Below are 12,830 nucleotides of genomic sequence, written 5' to 3' on the forward strand. Positions count from 1 at the left end.
TAGGCAATTTGTTTTTGTCTCACGCATTTATGCTAGATTTTCATTTGATGTGAAATTATGCAAATTAGAATTTGTACGTAAGAGGTACAGGGAAGAGTCACTGCTAATTGTTCAAAGGTTTGAAACATTTGGTTATTGTTCATAGGCAAACAGATGAAGCACTGTTCTTTTCTCTGCACATATCTGTAAAATGATGTTGTTACTCACACACAAGAAAAAGAGTAAGGCAGCTGAGGGACTAGACAAGAGAATGCATGATGAAACTATTCTGATGTTGCAAGGAAAATAAAAAAATATGTTAGCAGAACCTGAAGTCCTGTGAAATTTAGTGTCTACTACAGTTTTATATTTGAAGGGAAGGAACGCTGTCAGGGTTGTGTGTGGTGAAGGATTTGTTTTTACTAGATTTATTTATTTTTTTTAACATTTGTTCTTTGAGCCCCTTATATAACCTGTGAGACATTTTGGATCGCATCATTTATTCAATAGTATTTTCAGCATGTGTCTTCTTCATGTTTTTTCTTCTGAAGGTGATGGCTTTCTTTATAAGAAAATCATAAAATATTACACACTGTGTTACTTACTTAAAGGAGAACATTTATATGTGTTTAGATTAATATGTTTTCAGATGAGTGTGTAACAGTAGCCATGAAAATGGCAACACTATTGGTAATTACAGGCCTGTCAGTCTCACTTCAATGCCTGGTAAAATTATGGAGAAGATTATTATGGGAATTATTGAAAAAAAAAATGAAGGACAATGTGGTCATTGATCACAGAGAACACAGGTTCAGAAGGGGAAGGTCCTGCTTAAAAAATGTAATTTCTGACTAGGTCACCCATCTAGCTGACCGAGGGAAGCCAACTGATGTAATGAATTGATGAAATAATGAAATGATGTTCTTGAATTTCAGTAAAGCTTTTGATACTGGTTTTCACAGTATCCTTTGGGACAAAACGTTCAGCTAGATTAAAAAAAAAAAAAAAAGTACAATGGGTGAACAATTGTTGATGGTTTGGACTCAAAGGTATATAGTAAATGGGGTTACATCAGTCTGGTGGCTAGTCACTAGTAGGGTTTCTCATGGCTCCATATTAGGGCCACTTCTCTTCAACATTTTCATAAATTACTTGGATATAGTATGAGAAAGTGTTTAGGATGTTTTAGTGTTTAGCTGTTTCAGTGCAGATGACACTAAACTGGGAGGACTATTGACTCTGTAAAAGATAGAGAAGTCTTGCAGAGGGATCTTGACAAATTAGAGAGCCAGGCAATCACAAACGATATGAAGTTTAACAAGAGCAAGTGGCAGATTCTGCACCTGGGACAGGGCAACCCTGGCAATATGTACAGACTGGGAGACCAGAAGCTGGAAAGCAGCGCTGCAGAAAGGGACCTGGGGTTTTTGGTCAATAGCAGGTTGAATATGAGTCAATGATGTGCCTTGGCAGCCTTGGCAGGAAGGCCAACTGCATCCTTAGGTGAATCAAGCACGGCATTGCTAGGCAGTCAAGGGAAATGATTGTCCTGCACTGCCCTGTACTGGTTCTGACTCATCTTAAGTACTGTGTGCTGTTTGGGGCACCACAATACAAAAAGGAGAAAACTATTAGAGAGCATCCAAAGGAGGGCTACAAAGATGGAGAAAGATCTAGAGGGCAAGATTTATGAGGAGTGGCTGAAGTCACTTGGTTTGTTCAGCGTAGAGGAGAGGCTGCTGGGAGACCTCATGGCAGCCTACAGCATCCTCATGAGGGAAGAGGAGGGGCAGATGCTGATTCCTTCTCTCTGGTGACAGCAACAGGACTCAAAGGAGCAGCATAAAGATGCATCATGTTCAGTCTGGATGTTAGGAAAATATTCTTCTCTGAGAGGGAGGCTGGGCACTGGAACAGGCTCCCTGGGGAAGTGGTCATGGCATTGAGCCTGCCTGAGCTCAAGAATTTCTTGGACAATGTTCTCAGACATACAGTCTGATTTTTGAGTGGTCCTTTGGGGACCCAGGAGTTGGACTTGATGATCTTTGTGGCTCCCTTCCAACTCAGTATATTTTATGATTCAGTTATTCCATCGTGCAATTTGACATACCATAATTAATACTCGTTTAGACAAATAAAATCGTAATATCTCATGTAGGGCTTTCTAGCAATTACAGATAAATGATTCATTATGATAATCAGTCATTGTTTAACATTTGTTTATCATGCCAACTTGTGTTCATGCTTTTTGTAAACATACTTCTTTTCAGTCTGCGGGTATGTAAGGGCTTTTTCTAATCTTCTTTAAGATACATACTGCTTTTGTAGCACATACATGTATGTAATTTCCAGCTGTCAGTGCTCATATGTGTAGAGTGATTTTGGATTAAAAATAATAAGTAGCTTGTGATCTTGAATATTACGAAAAGTTACAAAGCTTCTCAGCTTGAGATCCACTAGAATAAGTAGGTGCTTGTTGAACAGTGGTACCCAGAAGTCTGTGTTTGTTGTTATATATTATTGTTTCAGATATAGATTTGTTTAACAGAGCCTTTCAATTTTTTGATCAAGGTGGTTATTGGTAGAATCCTTATCTCAGAATGAAAGAAATGTATTCCTTTGTTTTTTATGCTTACAGTTAAAGGTTACCTTCAAATAGTTTGGAATGCCAGTTTGGAATGCTAGTTTAGAATCAACTTTAAAACTGAATATTTTATGTTCTTGTGGTAACTATGTATTTAATATTTTAGTTGGGAATAAACAAACTGAATTCCTCAGTAGTATAGCGGTTTCTTTTTCTTCCGTTTTTTTTCCCTTCCTCTTACCTTAAGAGGCTGGGTTGATGCCATCTGGTAAAAAATATGTACTTTATCTATACTTCCAAAGTTATTGCTATAGAAATATAGAAATATATATAGAAATATGTATATAGAAATACATATAGAAATATAGAAATATATAGAAATATAGCAAAAACTCTCACATCAATACCTGCCTTCTGCTCTCATCACTAAAAGCAGAATACTAAACTCTGCTTCCACTTTATATTTTAATACTCATAAAACATTAAAAAAAATGGAGAAGGATTAGTGAACAAGAACTATACTTCTTTCAGGGATCATGATGAAGATTGCAGATATGAAATTAAATGATTTTTCTTACAGATTGGAAGATTTATATAATTTTCATTAAGAGGGCTTTAAACACCTTCAGAATGATGTTATGATGTATTCTAGTTTTTAAGACTGAATTGAGAAGCTCAGTTAAGGTATGTAACCAGTAACAAACCAATGTTCAGTGTGGTGCTTGCAACAGCTTGTGTAGGAGAGCAGGGACAAGAGATGTACATGTACATTTAATGGCAGACAGTAAAGGGCAAATGGGTAAAAGGAGAACTGTTCTCCTGAACATTTCAGACTTTCTAGAAGGGGTGGGACAATACTGTACTAGCTATTTTGTTGTTCACAAACTCCTTTCTTCACAGTTCTGTGCCTTTGATACCTGTGACAACAGTAAGGAAAGGAAATGTATCTATTGCACAGGAAGGGTATAAATTAAAATGCTGGCACTATATATATATATATATGTGTGTGTGTGTATATATATATATATACATACTATATATATATGTATATATATATACACATATATGGCACTATATATATATGTATATATGTGTATATATACATACATATATATATATACATATACATATATATATGTATAAATGAACAATATTAAAAGGCTAGCTTGTGGACGAAACAAGTTTCTACAATGAAAATATTGCAGTTGAAACATGGGGTTTCATTGAGTAGAAGAGTTCACATTTCTAGTAAAATTAGCCAAAGGAGAGTAGTGAAGTCTGTCTCTTTTTACTTCAGAAGCAAAGAAAGAACCTTCATCCTTATTAACCACTGTTTGCAATACTCTCACTTTTATTTACTTATCCCTACTTTTCTTCCTACGGGAAGCTGGCTGCCATAAGGAAATTCAGAACATGAAGTCTTATTATCAAGGAACTCCTGCACAACCATAGCTGGAGAAGTGAAGACAAACAGAAATAGCTTTCAGATTTCAGCTATCGATACAAGGACAAGGCTAACTGATAGAAAATATATGCGCTTATATGGTGCTTCGAAGAAATAAAATAGCGTGTTTTGTTTCAGGTACAGCACTTTACCGTTGTGCTGTAACTTGTATGTTCTGTACTTTTAAGGAAGTGGGATTTACAAAATATTGTGGTTGTGACATCACACAGTTGCTTGTTGTTTACTTTATACGGGAAGTAACTATAATTAGATGAGCCACACAAAGAGTTAATGTATATATTCAACACAAACTCTGAGAAATTATTTACATATGTATATACACATATACATAACTGGTATTGTAGTCAGTATGTACCAATTTCTGTCAAACTTTACCTCCTTTAGTGTTGCAAAATAGTTGCAAAATATTGTAGTTCCTGTCAAACTGGTATTTTCCTACCATTTTAATCTTTTTTCTCCCTTCCTGGAAACTTTTATTATAGTATCTCCAATAATAGCCTAGACGTAATACCTCAGGTCAATGGGGCCCAAGAAGAAGGCTGGATTGGGATTTATTAAGGTGCTACAATGGGTTTGATTGCAAAAGATGAAATATTTTTTTTATGATTTATTCAACCGGAGTTTTGCATTACTATGTCAGTTAAATAGTGCTTAGAAATCGTATTTACCACCTTGTACAGTATATGTAGGAATTCAGATGTCTTTTCAAATTAAATATGATCTTAGTAGTGACTTTGTTGCTTTAAAAATGACATTGTAGAGTAAGGTTGCTTTTGCAATTGCAAAATAAATGCTCACTTTAGGCATAGAGATAAACGTCTTTGTTTTCTATTTGTCCTTAATAATGATGGCTGTAGTATTCTATTTACTTTTCTGCAGTTGAATATTTGTAACAGCTTATGTGTTTGGATGTTTACAGACATTAATTAGTTTGGTCAGCTGAGATAATTAGTGAAGAACACATACATGTAAACAAGTCCTGTTCAGACACATGAGAGTGGCTAGAAACCAAGCTTAAGATCCAGACAAAAATAAGTAGCAAGAGAAGTTAAACTAACGTATTATAAATTGCATTACAGTGTGGTGGTTTTACCGTGCTGGGCAGCTAAACCCCACAACCGCTCTCTCACTCCCCCTCCTTTAGATGAGGAGGGGGAGAAGTAAAGCAAAGAACAACTCACGGGTTGAGATAAGGATAATTTAATTAAAGGGAAATAATTATAATAATTAAATAAAGACTACCATGAACTAAACAATTTAACTAAGGGGAAATAAAAAGGAAAGGGGAAAAAAGGGAGGAAGACAAACAAACAAAATAAATGAAAGCTATATGGAAGTGCAGAGGAAAGAAATTACTCTCTACTTCCCACAAATGAGCGATGATTGACCACGTCCTTGAAGCAAGGCCTCAACGCACGCAGCCGGTGTTCAAGAGGAGGACCGACGTCTTCTCAACGAGAGCCCACCCCTCCCCTCTTCTTCCTGTTTCCACCTTTTATTGCTGAGTGTGACACCACATGGTATGGAATATCCCTTTGATTGGTTTAGGTCAGCTGCCCTGGTGATGTTTCTCTCCTCACTTTTTTGCCCACCCCCTAGGAGAGTTAGAGAAAGGCCCAATGCTGTGCCACTGCTGCTCAGCAGTAGACACAACACTGGTGTGATAACACTGCTGTTCCAGCTACAAGTACAGAGTACGGCACTGTATGGGCTGCTGCCGGGAAAGTTAACATTCCAGCCAGACCCAGTACAACCTCCACCCCTTATTCCATAACATTTGTGTCACACTCAGATCCCCATACTTTAGCATACAAGCATTCTCATCATTATCCCTTGTCCTTTAACAGGACAAGGATTTAACAGGACAGGATTAATAGGCAGGTGTATCTTTTCATTCCATAGGTCTTTCTTGGAAAATGTTCATAAGAACTGTTGATAATTAGGTCTTCATCTGCCAAAGTGGCCACTCAAGGCAGGCGGAGTTGGATGTCTGGACACCAGCACCAGCTTAGCTCAAGTCCTTGTTGCACTGCCCGGCTCCTTGCAAAGTTGACCTGTCGTTGATCCTACAGCATCTTCCTACAACATATAACTTAGATTATAGATTAGTTTTCTCTCAATGTCAAATCTCCTTGAGGCACACACTTGATATCCCCATTCTTTTGCATGACCCACCAGGTATACCCTGGTCCTTGGGCGAAGACAATCCCACGAGTGGGTTTGCCTTTTCCCGAGGCAGGAGCAACCCACACTGCCTTCCCCATCCACCTTCCTATATGCACTACGGGAACCTTAGCTCCTTTCACAGTGTGTAGGGGTTTTGTTTCGGCAGGACCAGCACGGCTGTCAGACCCCCTATTGTTAAGTAGCCAAGTGGCTTCTGGTAGATTTGTGTCCCATTGTTTCCACGTCCCAGCACCTAATGCTTGTAACATAGTCTTTAACAATCCATTGTACCTCTCAACCTTCCCAGAGGCTTGTGGGTGGTAAGGGATGTGGTACACCCACTCAATACCATGCCTCTTTGCCCAGGAGGTAACAAGATTGTTTCGGAAATGACTCCCATTGTCAGACTCAATTCTCTCTGGTGTACCATGACGCCACAATACTTGTCTTTCCAGGCCCAAGATAGTGTTTCGGGCTGTGGCATGGTTTACAGGGTATGTTTCCAGCCACCCAGTAGTTGCTTCTACCATGGTGAGTATGTACCGTTTGCCTTGGCGAGTTTTTGGGAGTGGTCCGATATAGTCAATTTGCCAGGCCTCACCATATTGAAACCCTAACCATCTCCCCCTGTTCCAGGGAGATTTTACCTTCATGGCTTTCTTGATTGCAGCACAGGTCTCACACTCATGGGTAACCTGTGTGATGGCCTCAATGGTCAAGTCCACCCCTCAATCATGAGCCCATCTGTAAGTGGCATCTCTCCCCAGATGTCCTGATGTTTCATGGGCCCATCGAGCTACAAACAGCTCACCCTTACGTTCCCAGTCTAGGTCCACCTGAGTCACTTCAATTTTCGAAGCTCGATCCACTTCTTTGTTGTTCTGATGTTCTTCAGTAGTGCGACTCTTGGGCATGTGGGCATCTACATGACGTACTTTAACATCCAGGTTTTCTACCCGGGCAGCAATATCTTGCCACAGGGTAGCAGCCCAGATAGGCTTACCTCTGCGCTGCCAGTTGCTCTCTTTCCATTGCTGCAGCCACCCCCACAGAGCATTTGCCACCATCCATGAGTCAGTATAAAGATACAATACTGGCCAATTTTCTCTTTCGGCGATATCTAGGGCTAGTTATATGGCTTTTACTTCTGCATACTGACTCGACTCACCTTCCCCTTCCATGGCTTCCACAACTCGTCGTATGGGATTCCACACAGCAGCTTTCCATTTCCGATGGCTCCCTATCACACGGCAGGATCTGTCAGTAAACAAGGCATACTGCTTTCTGTCTTCTGGCAACTCATTGTATGGTGGTGCCTCTTCAGCACGGGTTACCTCTTCTGTTGGCACTCTGAAATCTCTGCCTTCCGGCCAGTCCATAATCTCTTCCAGGATTCCTGGGCGATTGGGTTTTCCCATTCGAGCCCGCTGTGTAATTAACGCTATCCACTTACTCCATGTAGCATCAGTTGCATGGTGTGTAGTGGGAATTTTCTCTTTGAACATCCAGTGTAACACAGGTAGCCGCGGTGCCAAGAGGAGCTGTGCCTCTGTACCCACAACTTCTGAAGCAGCTCGAACACCCTCATATGCTGTGAGTATTTCTTTTTCAGTTGGGGTGTAATTGGCTTCTGATCCTCGATAGCCCCGACTCCAGAAGCCCAGAGGTCGACCTCGAGTTTCTTCTGGGGTTTTCTGCCAAAGGCTCCAGGTGAGCCCATGCTCCTCAGCTGCAGTGTACAGTATATTTTGCACAGCTGGTCTAGTACGGACAGGCCCAAGGGCTACTGCACGAGCTATTTCTTGTTTGATTTGTTCAAATGCCTGTTGTTGCTCAGGGCCCCACTCAAAATAGTTTCTCTTTCGAGTCACTCGATATAGAGGACTCACAAGCTGACTATAGCCTGGCACATGCATTCTCCAGAATCCCACGAGGCCTAGGAAAGCTTGCGTTTCCTTTTTGCTAGTTGGCGGAGACATTGCTGTTATTTTATTGATCACATCCATTGGAATATGGCGACGTCCATCCTGCCATTTTACCCCCAGGAACTGGATTTCCTGTGTAGGCCCCTTGACCTTGCTTTTTTTAATGGCAAAACCAGCTTTCAGGAGAATTTGGATTATTTTCTTCCCTTTCTCAAAAACTTCTTCTGCTGTGTTGCCCCACACGAGGATGTCGTCAATGTACTGAAGGTGCTCAGGAGCTCCCCCTTGCTCCAGTGCAGACTGGATCAGTCCATGGCAAATGGTAGGGCTGTGTTTCCACCCCTGGGGCAGCCAATTCCAGGTGTATTGGATGCCCCTCCAAGTGAAGGCAAACTGCGGCCTGCATGCTGCTGCCAAAGGGATGGAGAAAAATGCATTAGCAATATCAATTGTGGCGTACCACTTGGCTGCCTTTGACTCTAGTTCGTACTGAAGTTCTAGCATGTCCGGCACTGCAGCACTCAGTGGTGGCGTGACTTCATTCAGGCCTCGATAGTCCACTGTTAGCCTCCACTCGCCATTAGACTTTCGTACTGGCCATATAGGACTATTAAAGGGTGAGCGAGTCTTGCTGATTACTCCCTGACTCTCCAGTCGGTGAACCAACTCATGGATGGGAATCAGGGAGTCTCGGCTGGTGCGATATTGCCGTCGGTGCACTGTTGTAGTAGCAATTGGTACCTGTTGTTCTTCAACCTTCAGCAATCCTACAACAGAAGGGTCTTCTGAAAGGCCAGGCAGGGTAGACAGCTGCCTAATCTTCTCTGTGCTCAAAGCAGCTATGCCAAAAGCCCACCGGTATCCTTTTGGATCCTTGAAGTACCCTCTCTTGAGATAGTCTATACCAAGGATACACGGAGCCTCTGGGCCAGTCACAATGGGATGCTTTTGCCACTCATTCCCAGTTAGACTCACTTCAGCTTCCAGTACAGATAGTTGTTGGGATCCCCCTGTCACTCCAGAGATACAGGTGAGTTCTGTCCCTTGGTAGCCTGATGGCATTAAGGTGCATTGTGCGCCAGTGTCCACTAAAGCTTTGTATTCCTGTGGTTCTGATGTTCCAGGCCATCGGATCCACACAGTCCAATAAATCCGGTTATCCCTCTCCTCTACCTGGCCAGAGGCAGGGCCCCTCTAGTCCTGGCTGGAGCGTCTGCCACTTAATTCTTGCAAATGCACAAATTCTGGCAAATGAGAGGTAGAGGTCCCTTCATCGTGGTCAAGAATAACATCAGCTCTTCTACTGCCTCTGGGGTACTGCCCAATAGAAACTGGAGCAGCATTTCTCTTAGGAGCCCCTCTTCTTGCTGCTGTATTTCCTTTCAGTTCACGTACCCGAGCAGCTAGGGTTGAAGTAGGTACACCATCCCATTTCCTCATATCTTCCCCCTGGTCACGCAGATAAAACCACAAGGTGCCACGTGGTGTACGTCTTGGGTACTCTCTCTCTTGAGCAGGCGAATGCTGATTCTTAGTGGCTGAAGTATCACTCTGTCTAGATGAGGGGGAATATACTTTCTCCACAAGCTTGTCAAGTCCTTTAGACAATTTCTCCACAGCTGAGACACAGGACTGTAGCGGAGCAGAGAGATTGTCTTCATATTTTTGAAGCTGGCAGGAGACATCATACATTGTTGGTCCCATCCCCTCATCCCAGTGAATTGCTGCCAGGGTACTGGCATGTGCTGATGGTGCACTCCGCACAAATTTACGCCACATGGATGTTGTGCACTGGACTTCATCGGGGTCTTGAGGTGTCTGGGCATTGTCCAAATCACTATAAATCATCTCCCGCACAGCTAATTCCCGCAAATGTTGGAGACCTTTATCCACAGTGGTCCACTTGCCTATGTGATATACAATATCTTCCTTATGGGGATATCTTTCTTTGATAGCTGCCAGGAGTCGTCTCCAGAGGCTGAGGGCCTGTGCTCCTCTCCCGATTACTTTGTCGATTACCCTTTCTCTAGAGAGGCATCCCAGCTGCTTGGCTTCATTGCCTTCTAATTATAGGCTACTGGCCCCAGCATCCCAGCATCGGAGCAGCCAAGTGAGGATGTGTTCACCTGGGCATCGACCATAATCCTTTCGTATTTCTCGCATCTCACTCAGGGATAAGGATCGAGTGATTTCTGATTCCTTTATGATTTCCGTCTCGTCTTCCTGCTGTTTTTGTGACGGCTCTGCTTTAGAGGTGCCTGCCAATTCCCCTTCTCCCTCCTTCTTAGGAGAGCCTTCTTCCCTTACTAAACGAGCTGACCTCCGTTTCCATTGTTTTGACTTGACTATGGGGGCGACTGATACCATAGTTGGTTGGTCCTCTGGGTCAGCCACAGCGTGTGTTACTTGGTCATCAGATTCAGAGACTTCCTCCCTCTCTTCAAATTGCTGGATGATGTTAAACAGTGTTTGATAGGAATAAACCAGGACCCAGCACAATGCTGCAAGCTGTTGTTCTCCGGCATTATCAGGGTCAGGACATACAACTCTCAAACATTCTACCAAGTTTTTAGGATTTAGCACTTGCTCAGGGGTGAAGTTCAAAACTATTGGAGGAGACACTCGTGACAGGTATCTGCTAACATCATCCCACACACCGTGCCACTCACCACGAGACTGTTTCGGGACAGATTCCCAAATAAGTTTTCTAAACAATCGGCTAATCTTAGAGAGAAAATGAAACCTGTTATTCAGAATTAGAAATAGCAATACATGGGTTACAGATGGATCTTCAAAATACTCCCAAACTGTTGTAATTAGCCCACTGTGAAAGAAGGGAAAGGTACCATTCCTGATATTATTAATAAACTGGTGTCCAGATGAGAAAAGGAAGGCAGTGTAGTTCTGAATATTCTCTGAAAGATAGTTTCCATGGGACCCAAATGATAACAGCGCAGAGCCTGAATTCCAGAGTAAAACCAAGGTCAGTGCTTGGCAGCACAACGAATTAAAAAAAGTGAACACAGATTGTAGCACTTTGTCGGATCGGATATATAGGAGAAAGGAGAATATGACACGAATTGCATGACATATGAACAAAGCCATTATTATTAACAGGGCAAGGAACATGGTTACTAGCAAGCAAGTGTGTTAGTTGTATGCGTTTAATCAATTCTATTGTTATCTCAACCCTTCGAGCCCCACGTTGGGCGCCAAAAAGGACTGTGGTGGTTTTACCGTGCTGGGCAGCTAAACCCCACAACCGCTCTCTCACTCCCCCTCCTTTAGATGAGGAGGGGGAGAAGTAAAGCAAAGAACAACTCACGGGTTGAGATAAGGATAATTTAATTAAAGGGAAATAATTATAATAATTAAATAAAGACTACCATGAACTAAACAATTTAACTAAGGGGAAATAAAAAGGAAAGGGGAAAAAAGGGAGGAAGACAAACAAACAAAATAAATGAAAGCTATATGGAAGTGCAGAGGAAAGAAATTACTCTCTACTTCCCACAAATGAGCGATGATTGACCATGTCCTTGAAGCAAGGCCTCAACGCACGCAGCCGGTGTTCAAGAGGAGGACCGACGTCTTCTCAACGAGAGCCCACCCCTCCCCTCTTCTTCCTGTTTCCACCTTTTATTGCTGAGTGTGACACCACATGGTATGGAATATCCCTTTGATTGGTTTAGGTCAGCTGCCCTGGTGATGTTTCTCTCCTCACTTTTTTGCCCACCCCCTAGGAGAGTTAGAGAAAGGCCCAATGCTGTGCCACTGCTGCTCAGCAGTAGACACAACGCTGGTGTGATAACACTGCTGTTCCAGCTACAAGTACAGAGTACGGCACTGTATGGGCTGCTGCCGGGAAAGTTAACATTCCAGCCAGACCCAGTACATACAGATGTCTGTTAATTTGTCTAAAATAACTTCTGCATCTTTTAACAAACTTAAGATATATGTATTAGCTATTTATCAGCCATAAAAAACACTGTCTGCAGTTCATTCAATGTTATTGATTTTTGAAGTTTAAAATTAATATCTGACTGCTGGGTTCAAACTGGGAATAACCACAACTATGGGAATAAAAAATAATAATAATTAAAAAAAAAAAAAAAGCATCTGCCTGAGAATCTTTAACTGTATCTATTATTCCTGTACAATCTATCATTTTAGAGGAAGAAGGACAGATTGAAATACAGTAAAGCATATAGATTTTTCTAGTTTTACATCTGAATAAGAGAAAGAAAAGACAATCCTAAAACAAAATCAGATTATTGGCAAAATTTGTATTTAGCTTCATTACCATTGCTATGGTCTTTCACATGTAAATGTAGAGGCTTCAAACATAACAGTGTTTCTAACTCAATTTTTAGGATGAACCTTAATCTTTGCTGTTTAGCTGTATGTTAAATATCTCTTCATATCAGTTGTATTTTCTGATTTTATCATAGAAATCATAGAAGGGTGAAATGGTGGTCAAATGGTGGGAAGGGACCCACAAGGATCATTGAGTAGAACTCAAGCTTCTGCAACTACTATTCTTCATCATCTTGAGAAATGTAAAACATGTTTATGGATAAGAATTTATAATTTCATTTTATCAACCATTTATAAAATCTGACTTATTGTAGGAAGGGTGTTTTCCCTGCCTATATGTGCTTATAAATATATATATTTTTTTTCCTTTAGACATTTTTCTTTAAACCAATTA

At 41.4% G+C, this 12,830-nt stretch overlaps 2 protein-coding genes across 5 annotated transcripts in view; one reads left to right on the forward strand and one right to left on the reverse strand.

Moving 5' to 3' along the window:
• IL1RAPL1 (interleukin 1 receptor accessory protein like 1) overlaps nt 1-12,830 on the forward strand; it is a 773,813-nt gene that overhangs the window by 402,823 nt on the left and 358,160 nt on the right. The gene's annotated exons all lie outside the window — the stretch shown is intronic.
• On the reverse strand, nt 5,659-11,854 carry LOC311442672 (uncharacterized protein). Its single transcript, XM_084532175.1, has 2 exons — nt 10,359-11,854; nt 5,659-7,083 (listed from the first exon to the last, which is right to left on the reverse strand). The coding sequence occupies exons 1-2, from the start codon at nt 11,246-11,248 to the stop codon at nt 7,041-7,043; spliced, it is 933 nt and encodes a 310-aa protein (XP_084388301.1). The 5' UTR covers nt 11,249-11,854; the 3' UTR covers nt 5,659-7,040.

The sequence above is a fragment of the Aythya ferina genome (genome assembly GCF_964211825.1).
Source record: "Aythya ferina genome assembly, chromosome: 1".
Lineage (NCBI taxonomy): Eukaryota > Metazoa > Chordata > Aves > Anseriformes > Anatidae > Aythya > Aythya ferina.

Bases quoted from the DNA above. Each gene is read 5' to 3' on its own strand.
- LOC311442672 (XM_084532175.1), bottom strand. From the start codon at position 11,248: ATGTTCCTTGCCCTGTTAATAATAATGGCTTTGTTCATATGTCATGCA. The intron at 7,084-10,358 runs GTCACAAAAACA...GCACTACTGAAG, and splicing joins GGCACCTCTAAAGCAGAGCC to AACATCAGAACAACAAAGAA.